Raw genomic sequence first — 15,860 nt, forward strand, 5'->3', positions numbered from 1 at the left:
TGAAGGAATCTTTAAAAATTTCCAAATCCTAGGCTATAGCCAAGACCAATTCAATATATAGTATTTTTTGAGACTCTCCAGGTCATTCCAAAGATCCACTGATTTATGGGTTCTGTATTATATCAGCTCTTTTCTAATGCTTTCAAAACTTTTCCCTGTTTTTGACATAACTGACAAAATTTCAACCCTTGGTCAACCATGGTTTTCTAGAAAAAAAGAAAAAAGTCACACAACCAAGAGGCTGATTTGATTTATAATCTTGATTACAAATATCAATGAGTAATAAGTATAAACCAGAAATCCTACTACAGTTTGAAGATGTCTGTTTCATAGTTCTACTTTTTTCTCAAACTCTTTTTTTCTCTTATTCTTTCCACTCTCAAAGACCTCACTGATAATATAAAAGCTATCAAGGAAAACTTCTTTGTCTTCACACAACTCTGCTTACAATCAACCTGTATTTTCACCTAGAAACTGACATGGAAACAATGAATTTAACTGAATGAATGAATGAATAAATAAATGTGTGAACAAATCAATGAGTCCATTGATTCCAGATTACTTTTGACATTTCAGTTTTATGCATTAACAGCTGATGTGATGGGGAATATGTGTTTTATGATTACAATATGGTTTTTCAGTTTTCTAGACTACAATGCCATAATACAGTAGTGAAATATTGCTAGTTTTGTTGATTTAACTCTGCTAGTTCAGTATTTTTTAAATGAGAAATTTGAATCATTTATGTTTTGAGATATACCCTGAGAGTTATATGCAGCATTAAAATTTAAAATAGAATGAAGGTGTACTCATTAGAAAATGTTCTTCTATAACATAGAATCCCCAAGAGGAAAAAGAAAATGAAAACTGAGAAAGCAAAGCTTCTGTTGCAAGAAAGATTCTTATTTTAGTTCAAAGGCTTTCTGAAAGAGTGGAATATGAACATGACAGAACTGAAAGGGATTCAGATCATTCTGCATTTGAATCTCTATCTATACATGATGAAACCCAAGAACATGGAGTCAAATCAGAAGGGAAAACCAAAACTGCTTCCTCTGAAACAAAACTAGCAGCAAGCTCTTAATAATAAGATTACAGTCTTTACCAAAAAAAAAAAAGTTGTTTAAAAACATTTTCTTCATTGTTACATAAGAAATCTGGTTACATGAAAGTGAAAATATTTGGAGTTAGCTGTTCAATGTAACTTTCTCCTCACCATTGCCCAGTCTAGGACAGGATTACAAAGGGCTTTCTGAAGAGCCAGAAAATTATTTTTCACAGAAACCTACTTGGCACTAACTTAACGATGACAGTACTTTAATACATATCATTATTGAAATTCAAATATAAAAAATGATTAATATTTGCATTATTTTGATATTACCCTTAACTTTTGAATAATAACTCAGTTTATCCACTAATAACTTACCCTCCATATCCATGATCTCTCCTTATCCATAAAATCAACCAACCACTTACTGTGCAGTACTATATTCAGAAAACTAAGATCTATAGATGGGGAATCAGTTTCAGACTTTATTTTTTGGAGCTCCAAAATCACTGCAGATGGTGAATGCAGCCATGAAATTAAAAGACACTTACTCCTTGGAAGGAAAGTTATGACCAACCAAGATAGTATATTCAAAAGCAGAGATATTACTTTGCCAACAAAGGTCCATCTAGTCAATGCTATGGTTTTTCCAGTGGTCATGTATGGATGTGAGAGTTGGACTGTGAAGAAAGCTGAGTGCCAAAGAATTGATGCTTTTGAACTGTGGTGCTGGAGAAGACTCTTGAGAGTCCCTTGGACTGCAAGGAGATCCAACCAGTCCATTCTAAAGGAGATCAGTCTTGGGTGTTCCTTGGAAGGAATGATGCTAAAGCTGAAACTTGAATATTTTGGCCACCTCCTGCGAAGAGTTGACTCATTGGAAAAGACTCTGATGCTGGGAGGGATTGGGGGCAGGAGGAGAAGGGGACGACAGAGGATGAGATGATTGGATGGCATCACCGACTCAATGGACATGAGTTTGAGTGAACTCCGGGAGTTGGTGATGGACAGGGAGGCCTGGAATGCTGTGATTCATGGGGTCGCAAAGAGTCGGACACGACTGAGTGACTGAACTGAACTGAGCTGATAGTCCTAAATATTCATATATAAGTGGACTCTTTCAGTCCAAACCTGCATTGTTCAAGGGTCAACCGTACCTGTAATTAATACTGCAGTATCAGTATTGGTGTTTTTTTCCCCTAGTACACAATTACTGGACACAGTAGGCCATTTGCATGCCTGGCCATACCTCTCTACAGCAATTCCTTAAAAGTCACATGACTGGGCCACGTGACTACTCCCTCTATCTCAATTGACTGGTTTAGAAAACTGTAGCACATCTAAGATAACTAGATAACCGCCACACTTCTAAGATAACTAGAGAAGCACCAGAAAATGGGACAAAATATATCATTATCCTCATTTTCTTCTTTGAACTTCTTTAGCAGTTTACTTACAAACAAGTACTCATGATGGTGTGATCACTAACCTAGAGCCAGACATCCTGGAATGTGAAGTCAAGTGGGCCTTAGAAAGCATCACTACGAACAAAGCTAGTGGAGGTGATAGAATTCCAATTGAGCTATTCCAAATCCCGAAAGATGATGCTGTGAAAGTGCTGCACTCGGTATGTCAGAAAATTTGGAAAACTCAGCAGTGGCCACAGGACTGGAAAACGTCAGTTTTCATTCCAATCCCAAAGAAAGGCAATGCCAAAGAATGCTCAAACTACCGCACACTTGCACTCATCTCACACGCTAGTACAGTAATGCTCAAAATTCTCCAAGCCAGGCTTCAGCAATATGTGAACTGTGAACTTCCTGACGTTCAAGCTGGTTTCAGAAAAGGCAGAGGAACGAGAGATAAAATTGCCAACATCTGCTGGATCATGGAAAAAGCAAGAGAGTTCCAGAAAAACATCTATTTCTGCTTTACTGACTATGCCAAAGTCTTTGACTGTGTGGATCACAATAAACTGTGGAAAATTCTGAAAGTGATTGAATACCAGACTACCTGATCTGCCTCTTGAGAAATCTGTATGCAGGTCAGGAAGCAATAGTTAGAACTGGACATGGAACAACATACTGGTTCCAAATAGGAAAAGGAGTACATCAAGGTTGTATATTGTCACCCTGTATATTTAACTTATATGCAGAGTACATCATGAGAAACGCTGGACTGGAAGAAGCACAAACTGGAATCAAGACTGCCGGGAGAAATATCAATAACCTCAGATATGCAGATGACACCACCCTTATGGCAGAAAGTAAAGAGGAACTAAAGAGCCTCTTGATGAAAGTGAAAGTGGAGAGTGAAAAAGTTGGCTTAAAGCTCAACATTCAGAAAACGAAGATCACGGCATCTGGTCCCATCACTTCATGGGAAATAGATGGGGAAACAGTGGAAACAGTGTCAGACTTTCTTTTTGGGGCTCCAAAATCACTGCAGATGGTGACTGCAGCCATGAAATTAAAAGATGCTTACTCCTTAGAAGGAAAGTTATGACCAACCTAGATAGCATATTGAAAAGCAGAGACATTACTTTGCCAACAAAGGTCTGCGTAGTCAAGGCTATGGTTTTTCCTGTGGTCATGTATGGATGTGAGATTTGGACTGTGAAGAAGGTTGAGCGCTGAAGAATTGATGCTTTTGAACTGTGGTGTTGGAGAAGACTCTTGAGAGTCCCTTGGACTGCAAGGACATCCAACCAATCCATTCTGAAGGAGATCAGCCCTGGGATTTCTTTGGAAGGAATGATGCTAAAGCTGAAACTTCATTACTTTGGCCACCTCATGAAAAGAGTTGACTCACTGGAAAAGATTCTGATGCTGGGAGGGATTGGAGGCAGGAGGAGAAGGGGACGACAGAGGATGAGATGGCTGGATGGCATCACTGACTCAATGGACATGAGTCTCAGTGAACTCTGGGAGTTGGTAATGGACAGGGAGGCCTGGCGTTCTGTGATTCATGGGGTCTCAAAGAGTCGGACATGACTGAGTGACTGATTTGGTCTGGTCTGGTCTGGTGTGATAGGCATACCTAGCAGATATTGTGGGTTCAGTTCCAGACTACCTCAATAAGGTGAATATGGCAGTAAAGTGAGTGACACAAATTGTTTAGCTTCTCAGTGCTTACCAAAGTTAATTTACACTATACTATAGCCTATACCAATAGCAATATTTCTAAATACAATGTATATATTCTAATTTAAAAAATACTGTATTGCTAAAAAATGTTTACCACCATTGGAACCTTCAGCAAGTTGTAGTAGTAACATCAAAGCAAATCAAATCCACAGTGAGATATCACCAAATACCTGTCAGAATAGCTATCATCAAAAAGCCGACAAATAACTAATGGTGGTGAAGATGTCAAGAAAAGGGAACCCCGATACACTGTGGGTATGCAAAACAGTACGGAGGGGCCTCAGAAAACTAAAACTAGAACTATCAAACAATCCAGCATATATCCTGGGAATATATCTAAAGAAAATGAAAACACTAATTTGAAATGGTACATGCACCCTGATGTTCACAGCAGAATTATTTATAATAGCCAAGGTATGGAAACAACCTCAGTGTACATCAACAGATGAATGGATAAAGAAGATGTGATATAAAATATATATATATATATATATATATATATATATATATATTTATAAGCACACACAGGCAAAATGGAATATAACTTAAACATAACGAAATTCTGCCACTCACAACAATGTGGATGGACCCAGAAGGGATTATGCCTAGTGAAATGTCAGAAAAAGAAAGATAAATATGCTATGTTATCACTTATGTATGGAACTGAAAAAATGAATCAACAAATGAATATAAAAAAACAGAAACAGACTCACAAATCCGTGATTACCAGTGGGGAAAGGGAGGGGGAGGAGCAAAATAAGGGTGGCAGATGAAAACTACTATGTATAAAAGAAATAAGCTACACAGACATTGTACTGCACAGGGAAATACAGCCATTATGTTGTAAGAACTTTTAAAGGAAGAGAATATGTAAAAATCTTGAATCACTATGTTGTACACCTGAAACTAACCTTGTAAATCAATTATAGTTCAATTAATAAAAAAAGAGCACTGGTCACAGATTACCATAACAAACATAATAACAATGAAAATGTTTGAAATATTCCAATATTTACCAAAATGGAACAGATACAGGAAATGAGCAAATGCTCTTGGAAAAACAGTGTTCATAGACTTGCTCAGTGCAAGGTTGCCACAGATCTTCATTTTGTAAAAAACATAATATCTGTGCAGCACAATAAAATAAGGTATGACTGCAACATATATTTACTGAAATAACCTATGTGTAAAGCAGATGTTTTTCATTCTATATTTATTTTAACCAAAAATTAAATATTAAATAACCACTGATTTTACAAATAGCATAGGTATATCCACATAGATTATCAATAACCACAGCTTATTTTTCTAATCTGTCTCCTTTTAGTTATGTTATAAATAGATTAAAAAAAAACATAAAGCTATTAAACCATCAATCAATACCAGGCCTTTCTTACTGAAGAGTTTTATGATGTTTTAAAGTGATTGAAAACCACATTTTTTCATTAAACTTGCCAGTCAATGAATGATCTCTAAATTGATTTCCTCGGGCTCCAGTTTCTTCATTGTATTTGAAGTTTAATATTCCCAACTGACTTTAATCTTACTCTGTTAAATCAGTCCTACTCCTTCTTGGACTTTTCCTAAGTTTGTGGTATGGCTTTTTTGTGTCTTTCTACTCTTCTAAGTTTGTCTGGCTGATGCAGCTCATAAATTCTACCAAGAATGCAATTTGTTAATCCAATTTCCTATATATTCACATGACATTCTCTGCTTATCTCTATCACTGTAGTGAGTGAGTGTACTAGGGCAGACATACTGGTCTGCTTACTTGTCTGGACTCCTCTTGGGTTTTGAGACCCTGATGGCAAGAAGTCTTTTTCACCTAGGAATATCTACCACTTAACAATACTTGGCATACAGTAGACACATATAAATGTCTGAAGCATGAAAGAATGTAATAAATTGTGTTAGAACACATTTTAGAATGTGTTATGAATATATGAAATATATAGTTTAAATTGATATATATCTCAAATTCACTAACGTTCTAAACAGAACTTGCCTTATATCAATCTGCTTTCTCTACGCCTTTCTCTCACACTGTTTCTGTCTCTCTCTGTGTCCCCTCTGTCTCTGTTTTGCTCACTTGCCTTACCCTTACTTCTGTGTGAAATAAATCTGAGCACAGGTTTGTAAGAAAAACATATTAAGTTTTATCTAATGCTCACACACACACTCGGAGAAGGTGATGGCACCCCACTCCAGTACTCTTGCCTGGAAAATCCCATGGATGGAGGAGCCTGGTGGGCTGCAGTCCATGGGGTCGCTGAGGGTTGGACACGACTGAGCGACTTCACTTTCACTTTTCACTTTTACGCATTGGAGAAGGAAATGGCAACCCGCTCCAGTGTTCTTGCCTGGAGAATCCCAGGGACGGGGGAGCCTGGTGGGCTGCCGTCTATGGGGTCGCACAGAGTCGGACATGACTGAAGTGACTTAGCAGCGGCAGCAGCAGCACACACACACTCATACATAGAAACCATATAATAAATGTTAACTGATTAACATCATATTGGCTTATCCTAGAAATGAGAATCCAGGCAACCATCAAACCTCTTCATACATGAAAGTAAAGTAAGATGTTTTAGCAGCAACATTCAAAAGACATCACCATGAATTAAAAACAAACAATATTAACTCCTAGTGAGACTGACTAAGAAACAGCTTAATTTCTATATAATTAACCACATAACTGTGGTTGTTCAGCTGCTAAGTCATGTCCGACTCTTTGCGACCCCATGGACTACAGCACGTCAAGCTCTTTTATCTTCCACTATCTCCTGGAGTTTGCTCAAATCCATATCTATGGAGTCTGTGATGCAATCTAACCATCTAATCCTCTGTTCCCCCATGTCCTCCTGTCCTCAATCATTCCCAGTATCAGAATCTTTTCCAAAGAACTGACCCTTTGCATCAGGTGGCCAAAGTACTGGAGCTTCAGCTTCAGCATCAGTCCTTTCAATGAATATACAGAGTTGATTTCCTCTAGCATTGACTGGTTTGATCTCCCTGAAGTCCGAGGGACTCTCAAGAGTCTTCTCCAGCAGCAGAGTTTGAAAGCATCAGTTCTTCGGGACTCAGACTTCTTTAAGGTCCAGCTTTCACATCCATACGTGACTACTGGACAAACCATGACTAGATGGCAAAGTGATGTCTCTGCTTTTTAATGTGCTGCCTAGGTTTGTCATAGTTTTCCTTTCAAGGAGCAAGCATCTTTTAATTTCATAGCTACAGTCACTATCTGCAGTGATTCTGGAGCCCAGGAAAATAAAATCTGTCACTGCTTCCACTTTTCCCCTTCTATTTGTCATGAAGTGATGGGACTAGATGCCACAATCTTAGTTTTTTTAATGTTGAGTTTCAAGACAGCTTTTTCACTCTTTTATTTCATCTTCATCAAGACGCTCTTTAGTTCCTCTTTTTTTCTGCCATAAGAGTGGTATTATCTGTATATCTGAAGTTGTTGATATTTCTCCCAGCAATCATGATTCCAGCTTGTAATTCACCCAGCCCAGCATTTTGCATGATGTACTCTACATAGAAGTTTAATAAGCACGATGACAATATATAGCCTTGTGTACTCCTTTACCAATTTTGAACCAGTAAGTTGTTCTATGTCCAGTTCTAACTGTTGCTTCTTGACCCACATACAGGTTTCCTAGGAGATAAGTAAGGTGGTCTCATACTCCCATGTCCTTAAGGATTTTTCATTTTGTTGTGATCCACACAGCCAAATGTTTTAGCATAGTCACTGAAGTAGAAGTTTTCCTTTAATTCCTTTGCTTTCTCTATGATCCACTGAACATTGGCAATTTGATCTCTGGTTCCTTTGCCTTTTATAAATCTAGCTTGTACATCTGGAAGCTCTCAGTTTATGTACTGCTGAAGCCTAGCTTGAAGGATTTTGACCTTAACCTTGCTAGTATGTGAAATAAGTGCAATTGTCAGGTAGAGTGAACATTCTTTGGTATTGTCCTTTGGGACTGTAATGAAAACTGACGGTTTCCAGTCTTGTGAACCACATAATACCACCTAGGAAATGTCATCTCATTTTTAACAAAGAATTACTAATTTTACTGATATTTTTAGAAGAAATGAATTAAATATTTTATGACGTATACCATCAGATGAGAGCCTAAAGAGGCACTCCTGGATGGAATTGGAATACCAGCATTAATAGAATAGCTAGTAATAATAAAAATAGTAATAGTAAATCTAATTTAGAGTTAAATTAAATCTAAATAAACATTAACTATGAGCTAAGTACCTGATAATATGCTAAGTCTTGCAAACGTATTAAATCATTTTCACCCTGAAAACAATCTTCTGAGGTGGGCACTACTCCATTCCACTGCTGAGCAAACAAAGGCACAGGGTTATGATGCCCCTTACTCAGCTCACACAGCTAAGCCTGGGTTCCCATCCAGATCATTTTCTTAATCACAATGCTCTATCTTTTCCCAGAAACATATTTATTAACCACATTTTGGTAGCTAACCTATATACTGATCTAATACTAATTTTGTTTCTAATTTTCTCAAATAGGAAATAGAAGAGAAAGACAATAAGCTCCTCTCATTTTCTAGTTGCACAACATTAGGTGAGTTGCTTTTCCTGTCCAAGTTGTAGCGTTAGTAAAATGGGGCTTGGGATATCTACCTAGATATCTGAGTACTCCCTTAATTTTAACCTCAGGTTTCTTTGCAACTAAGACTGTATTAAAAAAAAAAAAAAAAGAAAACTTTTATGAGATTAATTTAGATGATGCATAGAAAATGTCTTAGACAATATAGCATGCTGTGTCTATATAAACTTACTTTTACTAATATTTATAATGACAACTCTTAGGATGCAAAAACATGCAAATAATTCAGCTATTTTTGGTCCCCATTTTATACTTGATTCCTTCATATGATGATATGTAGCTGTGAAAACAAGAGAAGCAAAAAGCAATGGAGAAAAGAAAAGACATAAGCATCTGAATGCAGAGTTCCAAAGAATAGCAAGAAGAGATAAGAAAGCCTTCCTCAGTGATCAATGCAAAGAAATAGAGGAAAACAACAGAATGGGAAAGACTAGAGATCTCTTCAAGAAAATCAGAGATACCAAAGGAACATTTCATGAAAAGATGGGCTCGATAAAGGACAGAAATTGTATGGACCTAATAGAAGCAGAAGATATTAAGAAGAGATGGCAAGAATACATGGAAGAACTGTACAAAAAAGATCTTCATGACCAAGATAATCACGATGGTGTGATCTCTCACCTAGAGCCAGACATCCTGGAATGTGAAGTTAAATTGGCCTTAGAAAGCATCACTATGAACAAAGCTAGTGGAGGTATGGAATTCCAGTTGAGCTATTCCAAATCCTGAAAGATGATGCTGTGAAAGTGCTGCAATCACTATGCCAGCAAATTTGGAAAACTCAGCAGTGGCCACAGGACTGGAAAAGGTCAGTTTTCATTCCAATCCCAAAGAAAGGCAATGCCAAAGAATGCTCAAACTACTGCACAATTGCACTCATCTCACAGGCTAGTAAAGTAATGCTCAAAATTATCTAAGCCAGGCTTCAGCAATACCTGAACCGTGAACTTCCTGATGTTCAAGCTGGTTTTAGAAAAGGCAGAGGAACCAGAGACCAAATTGCCAACATCTGCTGGACCATCGAAAAAGCAAGAGAGTTCCAGAAAAACATCTATTTCTGTTTTATTGACTATGCCAAAGCCTTTGACTGTATGGATCACAATAAACTGTGGAAAATCCTGAAAGAGATGGGAATACCAGACCACCTGACCTGCCTCTTGAGAAGTTTATATGCAGGTCAGGAAGCAACAGTTAGAACTGCACATGGAACAACAGACTGGTTCCAAATAGGAAAAGGAGTACGTGAAGGATGTACATTGTCACCCTGCTTATTCAACTTATATGCAGAGTACATCATGAGAAACGCTGGGCTGGAAGAAGCACAAGCTGGAATCAAGATTGCTGGGAGAAATATCAATAACCTCAGATATGCAGATGACACCACCCTTATGGCAGAAAGTAAAGAGGAACTAAAAAGCCTCTTGACGAAGGTGAAAGAGGAGAGTGAAAAAGTTGGCTTAAAACTTAACATTCAGAAAATGAAGATCATGGCATCTGGTCCCATCACTTCATGGCAAATAGATGGGGAAACAGTGGAAACAGTGTCAGACTTTATTTTTGGGGGCTCCAAAATTACTGCAGAGGGTGACTGCAGCCATGAAATTAAAAGATGCTTACTCCTTAGAAGGCAAGTTATGACCAACCTAGATAGCATATTGAAAAGCAGAGACATTACTTTGCCAACAAAGGTCTGTCTAGTCAAGGCTATGGTTTTTCCAGGGGTCATGTATGGATGTGAGAGTTGGACTGTAAAGAAAGCTGAACGCCAAAGAATTGATGCTTTTGAACTGTGGTGTTGGAGAAGACTCTGGCGAGTCCCTTGGACTGCAAGGAGATACAACCAGTCCATTCTGAAGGAGATCAGCCCTGGGATTTCTTTGGAAGGAATGATGCTAAAGCTGAAACTCCAGTACTTTGGCCACCTCATGCGAAGAGTTGACTCATTGGAAAAGACTCTGATGCTGGGAGGGATTGGGGGCAAGAGGAGAAGGGGACGACAGAGGATGAGATGGCTGGATGGCATCATTGACTTGATGGACGTGAGTCTGAGTGAATTCCGTGAGTCGGTGATGGACAGGGAGGCCTGGCCTTCTGCAATTCATGGGATTGCAAAGAGTCGGACAGGACTGAGTGACTGAACTGAACTGAACTAATGATGATATGATGGAATAACAGGAAATATAAACCTATCTATTCATAATTAAAATAACCTAGTAAGCCAAAAAAAAAAAGCAAGTATTCCCCTGCTTCAACCAGAGTGGATTTCTTTCTTTCCTTCTTTTTTTTTTTAGGAAACAGAAGGAGATGACAGAGGACAAAACAGTTGGATGGTATCATTGACTTAGTGGACATGAGTTATGTAAGCTCTGGAGATGGTGAAGGACAGGGAAGCCTGGCGTGCTGCAGGCCACAGGGTCACAAAGAGCTGGACATGACTGAGTGACTCAACAATACAACTTTACATTTATTGTGTTTTAGAGAGAGAGAAAGAATAAATGTTCTGCTTTTAAAAATCTTCAATTAATTTTTATTGGAATGTATTTGATTTATAGCATTATGTTAGTTTCAGTTATACAGCAAAGTGAATCAGTTATACATACATTCACTCTTTTTTAGATTATTTACCCATATAGGCCATTATAGAATATCAAGTAGAGTTCCCTGTGCTATACAGTAGATTCTTATCAGTTTCAAGTTTTATATATAGTAGTGTATATATCGGAGAAGGCGATGGAACCCCACTCCAGAACTCTTGCCTGGAAAATCCTGTGGACTGAGGAGCCTGGTAGGCTGCAGTCCATGGGGTCGCTGAGAGTTGGACACGACTGAGTGACTTACCTTTCACTTTTCACTTTCATGCATTGGAGAAGGAAATGGCAACCCACTCTTCCAGTGGTCTTGCCTGGAGAATCCCAGGGATGGGGGAGCCTGGTGGGCTGCCGTCTATGGGGTCACACAGAGTTGGACACGACTGAAGTGACTTAGCAGCAGCAGCAGCAGCATCGTGTATATGTCAATATCAATCTCCCAATTTATTCCCCATTCTTAGTTTGTACTTTACATATATGACTCTATTTCTTCTTTGTGAATCAGTTCATTTGTACTAGTTTTTTAGAATCTACAAATAAGAGATATATGATATTTGTGTTTCTCTATATTGACTTATTTCATCAGTATGGTAATCTCTAGGCCCACCTATGTTGCTGCAAATGCCATTATTAGAGTGAAAGAATTTTTTGAAACACAAAATTAGGAGTATATAAGATAAAAACAAACAAAATAAAGTAAATCCACCAAACTGGTATCATTGTGAAAAGTTTACATTGATCTTAATGATTTTTGATAAGCAGAACATATATCTAAATGCCTGACAAATTTAGGTAAACATATTTAAATGAAAAAATACAAAAATGTGTTGTTGCTTACTTCTTTTAATTCATTCTCTCTCTACTAGAGGGAAATAAAAATAAAATTCCAGAAAACTAACAAGTTTTAGACTGCCTAAAACATGAGTAAACAACCAGATTGCTGCTCCTTGGTCTTAAATTTCTTTAACTGATCATTTAAAAACTTATTTCTTCCATGCCACTTGAAAAAAATAACTTTGCTTAAAACTACAAGTGGTGATTGCAACTAATGAACCACTGCTAAAAATATTACAAGGTAATTATATATACATATATACATATATATAAATATACAAAATATCTTTTTTCAGTAAAACATGAAAGCCTTGCGATGTGCTAGATCCTGTGCTAATTTCTACTAGTCTTAAGTGAATAAGACCCAATTTTCATTCCGTTTTAAATTTACCAAGGTAGTCACATATTTAATAATGTTTTAAATATAATTTTTTATGTGCCACAAAAGGTAAGTAATAGGGCAGTATAAAAATGTATAATAGGTAAAACTAGTGAAGTCTGAGGCTTTAGAAAAAGGCTTTCCTAAGGAAACAAGATTTGCAGATGAAGGATTTTGTCAGGCATAGCAGGGGGTGTTTGAGAACGATGAGTCCAAGAGGGGAGACCAGCAAAACATACAGAGCTCAGAGTGGAAGGAGGTTGGTGCATTCAATGAACTGAAGGAAAGTCTACTTGGCTGGAGCAAGGCCATCAGCGGGGAGACCCATGGGAGACCATTCATGCAAGGCCTACGGGTCAGCTGGAGGACATTGCAGGCATTAAAGCCAAGAGGCAGGAGAGTGCCATGATCAGAAAGTGGAAAAAACAATATTTAAAGTCATGAGAGCTCACAGGAAAATACTAAATTTCATAAAACATCAATAATTAGAAACCATAAGGATATTAGAGATTACTGATTTCTAAGTTAGTAGAGAAATGCTAGATTTAGATAAGATATTGAGCCAGAAGGAAGTTTTAAAAAGTGTTCTGTTGGAGTTAAACATTATAAGCTATTTGAAGGACAAATGTAGGAAGAAAACTTCAATATATCTTTGAGTCCTATATCAAAAATAATCTCAAAATTATATTTGATACCACAAATATGGTCAATTTACAGACCTTATAAGAGAGACTGCTGCTAAGTCACTGCAGTCGTGTCCGACTCTGTGCGACCCCATAGATGGCAGCCCACCAGGCTCCCCCGTCCCTGGAATTCTCCAGGCAAGAACACTGGAGTGGGTTGCCATTTCCTTCTCCAATGCATGAAAGGGAAAAGTGAAAGTGAAGTCGCTCAGTTGTGTCCGACTCCTAGTGACCCCATGGACTGCAGCCCACCAGTACTCTCCAGGCAAGAGTACTGGAGTGGGTTGCCATTGCCTTCTCTGTATAAGAGACACACTAATAGATAATTATGTTTATTTAGTTGGGTTACTATTGAAAGTTCTATGAGAAGAGTTTCCAAAACAGAAAAGCAGTTCAGTCAGCCCTCAGTTAAATATATACAGTTAAAGTGATATTAATATAAACATTTCAAAGAATTTATGAAATTACTGGAGATTTGTTAAGATCTTAGCTGTCCATGATCCATTTTTACCTTCAGGGAAAATATTAATACCAAGACTCAAGAAATAGTTCTCATTATGAACTTTCTTCAGACATTTTTTATCTGAAAGTTATCAATATTCAATGAACTAGGGACATTAAGTCTCTGTTATCTGCAGATAGTTTTGTTTTACTCAGACTCTATGTTACCTGCTATGGGCTAGGATTGTCTTCATCGAAGGACAGTCTCAGGAAAAAAACTCTATCAGGTACTACAAACCACTGACACTCTCAACTCTTCAGTACAGGCTTCTGAGCTGACAATGCTTACACAACTTCCAGACTAAAGCAGTAAACTACGTCTGGATCAATAGAATTCTCGGATGCAGTGGGCTTCAAGAATTAATGACAGGAACAATGGCATGAACTCAGAGGTCATCACTGATTTTGTTTCTCTACTAGGAAAGGCTGTACTTGTGAATGATGTTCACTGTGTCTGGGAGGACCAGCTGCCTTTAAGGAACTGAGGCTGATTTTCCTTATGAACACAATGCCTGCAAAGTCCACCCAGAAAGCCCAGGTTGGTGCCTGCAAGACAAAGTGCAATCTCAAGGTCACGAGGGTCACTTCCTGACAGGTTGAGAGGAGAAGGATGCACTGAAAGGTACAGGTTGTACAGGGAAAATCTGGTATGTGCTTTATTGGATTTAGCTTCCTAGTCTCAAGATAGCAAATGATAGAGACTTTTATAAGTCTGATCAGAAATTTTTTAAATAAAAACTTCCAGGTAGAAATGAATTAATCTGAAGTGATTCCTGGGTTGGGAAGAGCCCCTTGAGAAGGGAATGGCTACCCACTCTAATATTCTGGCCTGGAGAATTCCATGGACTGTATAGTCCATGGTGTCACAAAGAGTCAGACACAATTGAGTGACTTTCACTTTTCACTTTCTAAGGCTTTTATTATAGAAAATTAAGTCAGGCTGCCATTCCCCTCTCTTTCCAGTTCTCTCTACCCTAAAAACTGGTAAAATTTCCTAAAACTCAAATGGTTTTGGTTGACCAAATAGAACAGAAAACAGTGCTGGTTGATTGTATATTTTATAATTCAAGATCCTTCAGACAGAAATGACTTTTGAATAGTCATGTTTCCTATTTTTTTAAAATAAGTATCTTTTTTGTCCATCACAATACCTTGGGCCTTGGTTTCCACATTTATAATACAAATGTACTGGTGTACAGTTACCTCAAAGAAGACCAATAATATTAGCTCAGTATGTTGTTATGACATGACAATTATATCCTTCTATGTTCAATGTGCAAACACTACGATAATGAAATAAATCAGAATGATTAAATTCAGAATAACAATTCTATGTTTAAAAAAATTTTCACCCCACTTATTGACAACAGTATTAAATAAGATACCAGCCATTAGGTTAATTTTGCATCATATATTAGTATAACAATAATCTTAAAGTAATTTAATTTTTACAGTTTACACATGACAGTGTTCTACAGAAATAAAATTATAATATTCTATTTTAAACCTGAACAGCTACAGCACAATATCCTACATGACTTGTGTCATATATAATATTGGTTAACATTTTAAACACAGATTGGATATAAGTTCAATTCATACTTACCCATGAAATTGAGATACCCCTCTCCACCGAGTGCGTGAGTAATGAGTCGAATCATCTTATGAAGCTGTATTCCACGATCAATAACGGGAGTAAATGGGGTCAGAACGCTCATGTTGGTATACATTTCAGCATCCATCAACCAAAATGCCAACGTCTTATCCCCAACAAGTGCCTAATAAAATAAAAGTCACTGATGTAAATGCAAAGAATAGATACTAGGGAGTTGTCATTTATGCTAGAGTAACATGTGATTTCACAAAAACAGTACAGGAGAAGTGTGTGAATTAGTATTAATTCCATGTATTTCCCAATAGTCACTATCTGGCACCCCACTCCAGTACTCTTGCCTGGAAAATCCCATGGACGGAGGAGCCTGGTGGGCTGCAGTCCATGCGGTCGCTAAAAGTCTGACACGACTGAGTGA

General features: G+C 37.7%; 1 protein-coding gene across 1 annotated transcript in view; it reads right to left on the minus strand.

The window, feature by feature from the left end:
* GBE1 (1,4-alpha-glucan branching enzyme 1) overlaps positions 1–15,860 on the minus strand; it is a 315,992-nt gene that overhangs the window by 68,112 nt on the left and 232,020 nt on the right. Inside the window, exon 12 of the mRNA XM_061431417.1 lies at positions 15,437–15,608. Within this exon, the coding sequence (XP_061287401.1) occupies positions 15,437–15,608 (172 nt within the window). The remainder of the gene's footprint in view (positions 1–15,436; positions 15,609–15,860) is intronic.

Source organism: Bos javanicus, chromosome 1 (assembly GCF_032452875.1).
Source record: "Bos javanicus breed banteng chromosome 1, ARS-OSU_banteng_1.0, whole genome shotgun sequence".
NCBI classification, from domain to species: Eukaryota; Metazoa; Chordata; class Mammalia; order Artiodactyla; family Bovidae; genus Bos; species Bos javanicus.